The 11,441-nt window shown below is 36.2% G+C and overlaps 1 protein-coding gene across 7 annotated transcripts; it reads left to right on the top strand.

Annotated features, from left to right (window-relative positions):
• The first annotated feature begins 3,700 nt into the window (after positions 1–3,700).
• LOC131662498 (WD repeat-containing protein 26 homolog) lies at positions 3,701–10,273 on the top strand. Of its 7 annotated transcripts, none has more exons than XM_058932298.1 (6): positions 3,704–3,982; positions 4,282–4,367; positions 4,607–5,517; positions 8,326–8,427; positions 8,997–9,626; positions 9,913–10,273. In XM_058932298.1, the coding sequence occupies exons 3-6, from the start codon at positions 4,726–4,728 to the stop codon at positions 10,132–10,134; spliced, it is 1,746 nt and encodes a 581-aa protein (XP_058788281.1). In that variant the 5' UTR covers positions 3,704–3,982; positions 4,282–4,367; positions 4,607–4,725; the 3' UTR covers positions 10,135–10,273. The 7 variants fall into 7 exon arrangements, with proteins under 7 accessions (XP_058788282.1, XP_058788283.1, XP_058788285.1 ...); XM_058932297.1 differs by having other exon boundaries at positions 3,704–3,990; XM_058932300.1 differs by lacking the exon at positions 4,282–4,367 and having other exon boundaries at positions 3,703–3,982; positions 4,832–5,517.
• The last annotated feature ends 1,168 nt before the right edge of the window (positions 10,274–11,441 follow it).

Raw genomic sequence — 11,441 nt, 5'->3', positions numbered from 1 at the left:
TGTATATTGATTTTTATGAAAGAAATCGAATTCTAATTAACCAAAAAAGAATTAAAAGAGATAGCCTAAACTAATATTTTTTTATGAGTTCTTTATGAGGGAATTCTAAGACTAAAATTAAACCTAAAAGTGGCCTAAAAATCTAACAAGTTTTATTGATTATTTTCTATGTCAGAAATTAGCACTAAGGTCTAAAATTAGAAGAAAATTAGTATTATTATACCTAAAAGAGATTGGTAAAAATCTAATTAAAAGGACCTAAAATTCTAGCTATTAAAAGAAATAGAACCAGGGGGGTGTGAATTGAATTATATGGTGTGAAGAGCAGTGGGCGCAGGGCCCAGCCCAAAGGGTTTTTGTTACAGATTTTTTTTATAGCCAAAAAACGTATCATGGGCCACAGGGGGGTATGTGCAGTAATACGTGATGTGGCCCAAGATAATTATTCTCTATTTCTCAAGTGCACAAGAATGATGAAGACGGGCCTAGGGGTGTCAACAACAGCAATTTCGCTGGCCCAAGGGATCTCTATTTGTAATTCATTATTATGTCGATCCATTTAACTTTTATTCAAAAATAACTAAAAAAAATTAAATAAAATTAACAAAAGAAGAAGTAGAAGAGGGTTAGGGTTACTTGTTTGTGACTCTTGGACTCACACGAACCAGAGCCTTCTCCCCACACTCGAACGGCGGCGACGATTCTCTCCGTCTCCGGTCAAACTTCTTCGCCACCGTCTGGCCACGTCATCAACGCCTCTCTCTCGATCTCCCTTCTTTGCTCGCTCGATCTCTCAATGCTTCGATTAGGCAAGGGCAATCCGGTGTTTCTTCGATTTCGTGATGATGATGAACGTGCGTGAAGGTGAAGATGATCGTCAATAACAAGAAGTTCAAGTAAGCACACGCCTTAATCTTTTGCTCTCGTTTTCCGATTCACGCTTCTTCTTCATCTACTACGAATTGATGTCGTTATTGTGATGTTGTGGTTGAAGGATTTGCGGAACGAAGCTCCGCGTGATGACGATGATGATTGAGATTGATGCACCGTTAAATGGAGACGATTGAAGTTGAAGATCGAAGAAGATAAATGGAGATGGCGGTTAAGAAGACTGTTGATTGAAGGTGAAGAGAAGGATCGGAGATGAAGATTTCGGGGAGAGAGAAAAGGTTTGTTACGATTTGCTTTTGTGATTCTTTTCTGTTACGATTTTCTCTTCTCTTTCTGTTATCAAGCTCTTTCGATTCCTTCTCTACTCCTCTACCTTGTTCTGAATTCTTCTATTCGTTTTCTATGGTTATGGTTGATGAAGAGTGTGGAAGGTCGAAGGGATTGAAGATGAGTGTGGGAGAATGATGAAGATGAATGTTGGTGATTGATGGATGAGAGGTTATGAGAGAATGGAGAAGGTGATGGTGAAGGGTGAAGGTGAGAATGAGCGTGTAGTTTGAAATATGGAGGGAAGTCTTGTTATATAGGTTGAGGGAGGAGGATTGATGGCCTTTGGATCGGGATTCTGTTAGGGATTTTGGAGGGTGGAGATTGAATCGGTTCTGAAGTTAGTTAAGAATGAATCAGTTAGTTCACTCACTGAGTTAGTTTGTTAGAAAGCTGACTCGGTTAGTTATGTTGGTTTGGATTCAGTTATTTTCTGTTATGAATGTTCTTTTTCTGTTATGACAAATTTCCTTCTCAATTTTCCTCTTCTTGTAATTCTGTTATGAGATTTTTTTGTAAAATTCTGCTGTGAACCGGGTTTTCTTTTGCCAATTTCTGTTGAGCTGCTAGTGAATTGATGTCGGTTTTTTTTCTCCTTGCATTCTGAAAATTGCCCTCTCTTTGGTACTGATGCCGACTCGGTTTATTTGTAGGTGCAGCAGGTTGATGAATTATAGGTATGCCTTTTTGATTTGTGGACTTGTATGAAATGGTTTTGAATTGAATGCAGTAGGTAATTTTTCAATGGAATGTATGTTGAATTGTATGGTTTTGGTTTGAGTTTTTGATTTTGGTTTAATGTGTATGCAGGATTTGTTGAGGGATTTTTGTATTGTTTTGGAAGGGTTCTATTTCTCATGCTTGTATGTGGACTGATATGGGGTTTTATTTGATGAGATATGTAGGTAGTTTATTTTGGTAAGAGCAATTTGGCATAGCATGAAGGTGGTATTGAACTATTAGTTAGAGGTTTGTAATTGGTTTAGTTTGCAACTGTTAAATGCTGTTATAGGTTAGAATTGGTTTTATTGTAAGTGTAGGGCTGTAGCTTGGTGTTGGTTTGAATATGTGGTTAGGAAATGTAATGATGGGAGTTAACTGTCAGGTTTTGTGTTGCTGTTTTGTTTTTTTTTGGATTTGCAGCAAGGATAACTTGGATTTGCTTCTGGTTTTGCTGGTCTTTTGGATGGAGTAGCATTTGGAGTTGGCTTTTCAATGGCAAGTTGCATAATTGGGCATATAATTTGGCATTTGTTCTTGGATTGTATTGAGTATGACGTCGCGAAGATCAGGCTGTATTAGGCTTGTGATATCTTTCTTTTGCAATGATTCTTTGTAATATTTTCCTTGAGATGTAAAGCATTTGAAAACTTGTAATGAATATTTGCATAAAAATTCTTTTATTTGAATGAAATGGAATTTTCTCTTCCGATTCTTGTCATGTATTTTTGGTAATTTGTAATAGGCTTTGACTTTTGACAATGTCACACTGACCTCCCATTCTTGTTTAAAGATTGACTTTATCCTTTTGTATGTCCCTTGTACTTGAGGTACATAAAGCCTTATAAGTAAACAAAACAACTTTGATTGAATCTCCACATACTTCAAAGAATTAATTCCACTTGGAAGAATAACCCAAAGATGTCATTGAAAGAAATTGTCAAAAAGTCAACCTCTCCAGGCTTACTTTGACCAAAAGTCAAAGTCATTGTAAATAGCTTCCTAATCTTGAAGACACCATGTCTCATCTTAACATCCATGCTTGAAGCTCAAAACAAATATTTGCCACACCGGTAATCAGATGAACAACCCAAGGTACGAACCATCATGATGATAATTGTCAGAACGTGGACCGTAGAACCAGCTGATGAACATTAGCACAAAGAAGTGAACCTCAATCTATGGTTCACGGGCCCTCTATTTGAAAACAAACCCTCATAGAAGAAGAAACTTTGATTTACATGGAACCTTTATTGAGAAGATAACCCTGACAATGGTTGTCCACCAAATGCTTTGGAACACAAACCTTATTTCTTGATTTAAAAGATCAGGGAAATAAACCCTAATTCACGGCCTAAGAAAACCTCAATTGAAACAAGTCCACCTGAATCCATATGAAGCCCTAGCTCCATCTATGACCTTGATCCCCTGCCAAGTTTATTGATTAATGATGTATGTTATGTTAAATGACCTAATGAAAGTATGTAGATGAATGCGATGCTTAAGTCAGTTAAAAAATTAAAGAGTAGGACGAATTTGGGGTATGACAGGCTTGAGTACCCTTAATGCTCCAATTTGAATATATTATTTCTGGCTTTAAAAAAATGCTTTTGTTATTACTGTATTATAGAAAATGAGGCTTAAAAACAATACTAAATTAGAAATATAAAAAAAACCAAAGTAAAATTTAAGCAATAGCAAAGAGGTGAAACCAAAAAAAGAAAAAGAAAAATAGGTGAGGTGGTGTGGTGAGAGGAAGAGAGATGTGGAAGCCAATGTAGATTATAGAAAGAAAAGAAAAATTAGAAAAAGAAAAGAGAAACCGAGTAGAATAATTGATGAAAATTTTCTCTCTATAAATATATTCACATATCCATTTCATCCAATCCCTTTCTTCTGCTTCGGTAACTGCAACTGCACAAAGAAAGAAAGATAGAAATCGGTTACAGGCCAAAGAAAGAACAAGCAAAAGTAATCGGCGGTGCTCAAAAGCGATCGCTCATCGGATTCCGGCGAACTTCAGATCCTCGCTCTTGCTTTTCCGGTAAGTCGGTGAGTCATTTTCTTCTTCTCCTTCTCGTTCTTATGCTGTTCCTGGATCTGTGGATTCCGATTTTCTGTTATGAAGTTCTGATTCTTGTTTGTTACCTTAGAAAGTTGATTTTCTTGCTCTCGCTTTTGATATCGTTATTTAGGGATTGAATTTCTGGTGCAAGTGTTATGTGTTCTGACGCTAAATCAGTTCAATTTGACTAGTTTGATTTTTCTGGTTATAATAAGTTGAGTTTAATTTTGATATACTTTACGTGTGAATTTTGCACTTACAAAATCATATGATTATAGGAGTAATTTGGATTGAAATGAGTAAAGATTCTTTGCATCAACACCAGCGTGTCGCCGTCGCGTAAAGGCTTTGGTGATTTCGATCGGTACAGGTGTCGCGACACTGATTGCGGTTGTCGCGGTGTGAATTAACCATAATTTGTTCTTTAATATAAAAAACCATGATAACGGTATTAGTATCGGCACTTACCGAAACCGTTTTGTTGCGGCCGTTTTTGCGGTCACGTTATGATATACCAAAGATAGGTTTCTTGTGATGTTTCTTTATTGAGTTATATGGTATTTGGTTATTTATTATTGCTGTTTCTGTGATTTTCTTGTGCAGAAATTTTTGTCTTGGCTATTTTCGGAGGCATTTTGTTGTTGGTTGTTATATTCTTGCCGTGTACTGTCTTTTTGTTGACTGCTGGAAAATTATTATATATGGGCTGAGGTGTGTTTTTCATGGGAGGTGTGGAAGATGAAGAACCAGCTTTAAAAAGAACGAAATTGTCAGCTAAAGGATTTTTTAGTCTTTCTAACTGTTCGTCTTCTGTGGAGTGCGTTGTAGGATCTTCAAGTGGCTCGATGGCTCGGCCCCTGTCAAATGAAGGGGACGATAAAGTTGTTGGTTCAAAAGGGATTATAAACAGGGAGGAGTTTGTAAGGATAATCACAAAGGCATTATATTCTCTTGGGTACGAAAAGAGTGGGGAAAACCTGGAAGAGGAATCTGGCATTCGTTTGAATTCGTCTGTGGTAAATCTGTTTAAGCAACAAATACATGATGGTGATTGGGAGGAAAGTGTAGCCACATTGAAAGAAATTGGTCTAGAAGATGAAAGCATTGTTCGGGATGCCTCATTTTTAATATTGGAGCAGAAATTTTTTGAGCTTCTTAATGGGGATAAGGTCATGGATGCATTGAATACATTGAGGACTGAGATTACACAAATTTGTGTTGATAGTACTAGAATTCGCGAACTTTCTTCCTGTATAGTGTCTCCGTATGGCCAAGATGGTTCTTCTATCCAAGATTTTATAAGGGCGAGGACTCGGTTGAAACTGCTGGAGAAACTACAGAAACTGATTCCTCCGACTGTAATGATACCTGAGAAAAGATTGGAACATCTAGTTGAACAAGCCATCATCTTGCAACGAGAAGCTTGCTCATTTCACAATATATTGGATAAGGAGATGTCATTATATTCAGATCACCACTGTGGAAAAACTCAGATACCATCTAGAACATTACAGGTTAGAAAATGATATGTTCAAAAGATGTTTAGGTTTATATGGCAATATTTATATTTGACCGTTCTACTTCTTAACTTCATTGTAACTGTCTGCAATGCAAACTCTTCATTGTTGACTTGTTATAGGTAGTGGCAAAATATCATTTTTATTGTTTGCTTTTTGCATGCTAGAACTGTCTTGATCCTTTACTTCTTTTCTTCTGAAGGGGTTATATGATAAGAGGCTAGTATATAGTTTGTCTTTCCTTGTATTAGAGTCAGTAATATATGTATTGAATAATGGCTAAATTATTCTCTGCTGTTTTCTGATAAGCTTACACAGTCAGGCTCAGCATTGTGTTGGGCGAAAGATTCTAAGTTCTTGTTCTTGTCTAGAAGTCTATAGAAGCCAAAACATATGCACCTTCCATCGCAGTTTAATTTAGTTTACTTTCCACTACTATATATTCTGCCATCTTTTTACATTTGATAGATGTACTAAATTATTAAAGGATGTTTTGAAGTAATAGATTTTGTGAATATTTAATGCGGCAATTTGCCAATACCTGTAAATAGTAAAAGATCAAAATTACTTGTCTCTTGTCTTGTTGGTTATCTCCTCTTTTGAAGCCCTCTTCTTATTGTGGACCTATTGTTTCAGTACCCAACCTGTGCGTTTCCGTCCCTTGTTTCCATTTGTACTTATTGACTTCAATATTTGTAAAAATAGAGTCTGTTGCTCTAGTTGAAATAGTTTCACGTTTATTTTGTGTGTCACAATCATACGCATTATTGCCATGTTTTATTCTAAAACTTTAAGCTACTGCTTCGTGAAGAAGGCAAATCATCACGTGGGCCAATACTTATGGATGATCTACATGCACCCTGGATGCTCAGGACAGTTTTTTGATGTGAAAATCACATCCTTTTGTCATTAGAGGAGTTCCATGTGTGGTTCGTCATTCCTAGTTCTGATATTCATGTAATTCACATGATTTAAGACTGGCACAACACTCCCACCCAGATCATTATTGTTAAATAGCTGCTATATAGGCGCACTATACAGCTATTGTTCTACTATATGCTATTTAGTACAAAATGTTGTCAAATAGCCGCTATAGCGGCGTTATATCACTAATGCATACTGCAATTTCAACAATATGCTATTTCAGCTATCCGTAAATGACAACACTGACCCAGATTTAATCACAGGTTTCAATCTGGCAATGGTGACTGGTCTGTGAGTCCAATTGAAATCTAGTGATATGTTTTAACAAGTTTTTTTAAAACATAACTAATTATTAACAACTTTTACTGAAAAAGGAAACAAGAAATAATTATGAGGAAAAGGTCATAAATGTGAAGAAGATCATGAAGAATGATAAAGCCTCAAAAATCATAATAAGAGTTTCCAAACCAATCCTTAATTCCTTAATGTTGCACGGAGATGACCATTTATAATTAGGGGTAGGCTAGTAAATATATTTTCTTTTTGACATCATATCAAGCAAATTAAATGGACTGAAACTATCATTCTCAGTAAGTGTGAGTGTACTTTTGCTTATATTTGAGTCTGGATAGTGTACATAAATAAATAATTCTTATCTTGTTTTCTAGCTGGAGTGATGAATCAGTGTGACTCTAATGAGCATTTAAGGATTTTGTAGGACAGGAGCCTGACCTATCCAAAACCAAACTCAATCCTTAACTAAAAGACATTAACAACAGACTATCAAAATTTAAAATTAAAACTTCCGAATCTCCTTAATATTGACATACCAAAATCTTAAAATAAAAAATTTGAAGATACATTGGAATCATAGAATTTCTGTTAGCTGTTTTTTTTTCTTCATAGGCGAATGTTAGTAAATGTAGTTATATTAGATTCCAGAGATTGAATCCTAATCTTCTGGTTAGAATTCCTTCAACGTCTCATCTTACCAACTGAGCTACCAACTTGAGACGAATGTCTCCTTAATTGGAATTTTTCATTTAGGTTTATTCTTTCAGATGCTAATTTTGAACCCAAGAAGCGGAAAAAAGAAGCAATAGAACATGTAGTTTTCTAGTCAGTTATACCATTTATAGTATTCTTTGTTTTGGTTTGCTATCAAGGATGAATAGTGAGTGACAGAAGTTAGACTAGATAATTCACTTATTGAGGCATGCAAGATTATAGAAGAAAAAGGCATAAGATGATCATAAGATTGTTTGCCCAGACTTTAACGTGTAAGACAATTCTGGGTGAGTGGAGGATACTCACTTCAGTCCTTGTTTATAAGAGTAGGTGTGACATGGTTTGATGCATGGTTTTTCATAGTCTCTCTATCTCTAACTCGTTGTCTACTCTTCATACTGTAGTTGTACATTTCTATAGACCAAGATCATTATGATATACTCCCTCCATCCTTAAATATAAGTCCCCATTGCATATTTCACTCTTACTAAAAAAGTTGTCAGTGTAATTAACATGTCTATTTATGTATTGTCTTACCTAAAATATCCTTTTATATTTGTATAGCAGTTAATTTTGACTTTTCATATTCTAAGATGCATAAGGGGTTTATTTGGAAAAGATGCAATAAATGTATCTTGTAATTTGAAAAGGGGCTTATATTTGGGGACAAATTTTGTCAAATGGGGGTGCTTATATTTAGGGACAGAGGGAGTATGTTTTTTGACTGTTAGATATGTGCATGGTCTATATGGTATTCTTTGATCGCTATTAAACATTGAACATGTTTAACCATGACAATCATGCATTTCTTTCTATAGGATGGGCAGTATATCTGTTCTGATGCTATTTTCTTATCCATCACATGTCTGGCAGATATTAGATGCCCATAATGATGAAGTATGGTTTGTACAATTTTCACATGATGGGAAATATTTAGCCACAGCATCAAAAGATCGAACTGCAATCATTTGGGAGGTAATATCTGATGATGAAATATATGCTTCTGTTCTGTTTTAAACATCAGATCCTAAATGCAGAGACCAATTGTAAGTTGTTATTCACGTCATATAACCCAATTTGCCATAATACTTGAACATTTTCTTTCTCAGTTACAAAGGATATCTGCAGTTAGCAATATCATAATCCCTGTTCCAACAGTGTCCAATTCCATGCTGCCTTTTCTTTACTTTTTTATTCAGTTCATGGTTTATTTAAAAATAGTAAAAGAGCACAACCCTCTTCATGATGTGGCCGTGTTATAAATCATCTCTCACATGCATCATTTATCCAGCAAAAAAAAAAAGTGAGTGAAAGCAAAGAGAAGATAGGAAAAGATGATGATGTGATTAGGAGAGAGAAAATAATTGAGAGATAGGTAGAAATGAGATGACGTAGAGGGATGTAGAAATGTTGTGGGAGAGGATCCAAATTAATGATCTGCTTTTAGGAATTAAGTGTTTTTTTTTTGCTTGGACATAGATTATTACTTAATGCTATGATACTGGGTTTCACTCTTTTGGTTTTATTTGGCCGTACTTCTATAGGTTGCTACCGATGGTGGACTGTCAATGAAGCATAGACTAATTGGTCACCAAAACCCTGTTTCATCTGTTTCATGGAGTCCTAATGGCCAGGAGCTTCTCACATGTGGAGAGGAGGAAGCTGTTAGGCGTTGGGATGTCATTACGGGTGAGTGCCTGCAAGTTTATGAAAAGAATGGTTCCGGCTTTATCTCCTGTGCATGGTTTCCTTGTGGGAAGTATGTACTTTCTGGTCTCAGTGACAAGAGCATATGCATGTGGGAATTAGATGGGACAGAAGTGGAGTGTTGGACAGGACAAAAAACCCTCAAGATTTCTGATTTGGAAATAACTGGTGATGGGGAACATCTTCTTAGTATTTGTAAAGAGAACACAATAATGTTCTTCAATAAAGAAACGAAGCATGAGAGATTTATTGAAGAGGATCAGGTGATAACTTCGTTCTCTCTGTCAAAGGATAGTAGATTCTTGCTGGTTAGTCTTTTGAACCAAGAAATACATCTTTGGAATATAGAAGGTGATCCTAAGCTTGTGAGCAAATATAAAAGTCACAAACGCTCCCGGTTTATCATTAGGTCTTGCTTTGGTGGGCACGAGCAATCATTTATTGCTAGTGGAAGTGAGGATTCACAGGTATTAATCTAATTGGTAGTCTATAAAAGACATTATGTTTATTTTGCTTGAGGTTGTCTATGTTATAGTTTGATTGTAGTGTGGAATACCGAATACTACATCCAGTACTGTCAGATTAGTCTTAAATTAAGAAATTGCTAATAATATTTTTGAAAGTGTGAACTGTCGTTGTTTTAGTTAAACATAACCCTTAGAGTATTCTTTGATCAACTTTCCCCTTATAATCATTTCTATAAATTCTACCGGGAAGCCATTTTTGAGATTATTGGATTTCCATGTTTGCTAGGTTTACATATGGCACAGAAGCTCAGGGGATTTGGTAGATGCATTGCCTGGACATTCTGGAGCCGTTAACTGTGTGAGCTGGAATCCAGCTAACCCCCACATGTTGGCCTCAGCCAGTGATGACCGCACAGTCCGGATATGGGGCTTAAAACGTCTGGATGTGAAGTGCCCAAATGCATACAGCAACGGCAACAACCATCACTGCAATGGTGGGAAAACTTAGATGAAGGAAAACTCTTACAGTTTTATTTTCTCTTTTATCATTGCAACTGTGTAAATAATACCCAGTAGACATTCATATTAGCAATCAGTAACGCCCATCTGACTTTTTAGCAATCTCGAAAAAACCATGGTTCGATTAAGTCTTTGCTTCGTCTTTTACTGCCCTTGAGTTTTAGTTAATTGATTCTTAAGTGATTAGTGCATTTTCTATTTGTCTGTTATATTAGCTTCGTAAATTACTGTTTTTTCAAGAACAAACAGAATGTCCTAAGTTTGGAAAACCAATATTTCCTTGGTTTAAAAGCAGTTGTATGAGCATGCGAGTGATAGGCTCTTCTAAAGGTCCAAACAACCATGCATTGGCACACTATAGGCTATAGCTTTTATTTGTTTAGATTGCTTCCCTACTCTGTCTTGTGATATGCTTCAATATAAGCTGGAGCTTAACTTATAAAAGTACTTGAAAGCTTATCAACTTTGATGAAGCAGTCGCTTTTTATTTGGAGTTGCAGTTTGGGCTCTTTGAAATGATTCCACCTACCTGTATTTCTGTAGAGCCACAACACTTGTTGGGAACATTTAATCAATAATTTCCTAGTTAATACAATACACCACCACTACCTGATGGAATAAAATGAAGTCCATCTTAATAGAGCTTTGTTGGAAAATAATACTCTTGGTATTTTGTCTGGTAAATTCTTCCCTGCAAGCCAATATCTCTGAACCACCCAAATCTCAAACCAGATTACAAGGAGCGAAGACATCCAGTTGATAATTCACACACATCGAATAACTTGTTGCACATGGTAGCAAATTGATAGGATAGGTTCCACATAGTCTCCTAACGGTGATAGAATCTTGGTTGACTGACTCTGGGCTATCCTCTATCCAATAATTAGTTTGTCGAGGATATATCAAAATCTAGTACCAGCCTTTGTAGAGAGATGACATTCAGAAACATCGTCCTTTCATATGTCATTTGACGAGATGACCATTATTTTGGATGATATTTCATGTCTTCTTCATATAGTGTGTAGGGGTGAGTTATGTGACCTTTTATAAGATGTGTCTGATGTCGATGCTATTAGTCTAACTATTGATCTGTTGGGTGTTTCCTTGGAGGAGGCCGCTGAGGAGATCTGTGCTTGTAGGGGTCCTTATTTTAGGTTGAATTGGTTGAAGGTGATATTTGCGTGTCAGCGAGCTTCTAGTAGATTTCACTGTGCTGCTAGAGCATATATATGATGTTGTTAGGATGCATCATTCTTCCCGACAAGACTTTTACTCTTGTAGAGGCAAAATATTTGC

This window comes from Vicia villosa, linkage group LG3 (assembly GCF_029867415.1).
Source record: "Vicia villosa cultivar HV-30 ecotype Madison, WI linkage group LG3, Vvil1.0, whole genome shotgun sequence".
In the NCBI taxonomy this organism is placed as follows: domain Eukaryota; kingdom Viridiplantae; phylum Streptophyta; class Magnoliopsida; order Fabales; family Fabaceae; genus Vicia; species Vicia villosa.
Note: the sequence above shows the minus strand (reverse complement) of the source record. Positions and strands in the feature narration are given on the sequence as shown.

What these genes read in the sequence shown, in the direction of transcription:
- LOC131662498 (XM_058932296.1), top strand. Translation starts at nt 4,726, where the DNA reads ATGGGAGGTGTGGAAGATGAAGAACCAGCTTTAAAAAGAACGAAATTG. An exon ending in TACCATCTAGAACATTACAG is followed by an intron (nt 5,518 to 8,325) that starts GTTAGAAAATGA and finishes CATGTCTGGCAG; the next exon opens with ATATTAGATGCCCATAATGA. An exon ending in GAACTGCAATCATTTGGGAG is followed by an intron (nt 8,428 to 8,996) that starts GTAATATCTGAT and finishes GTACTTCTATAG; the next exon opens with GTTGCTACCGATGGTGGACT.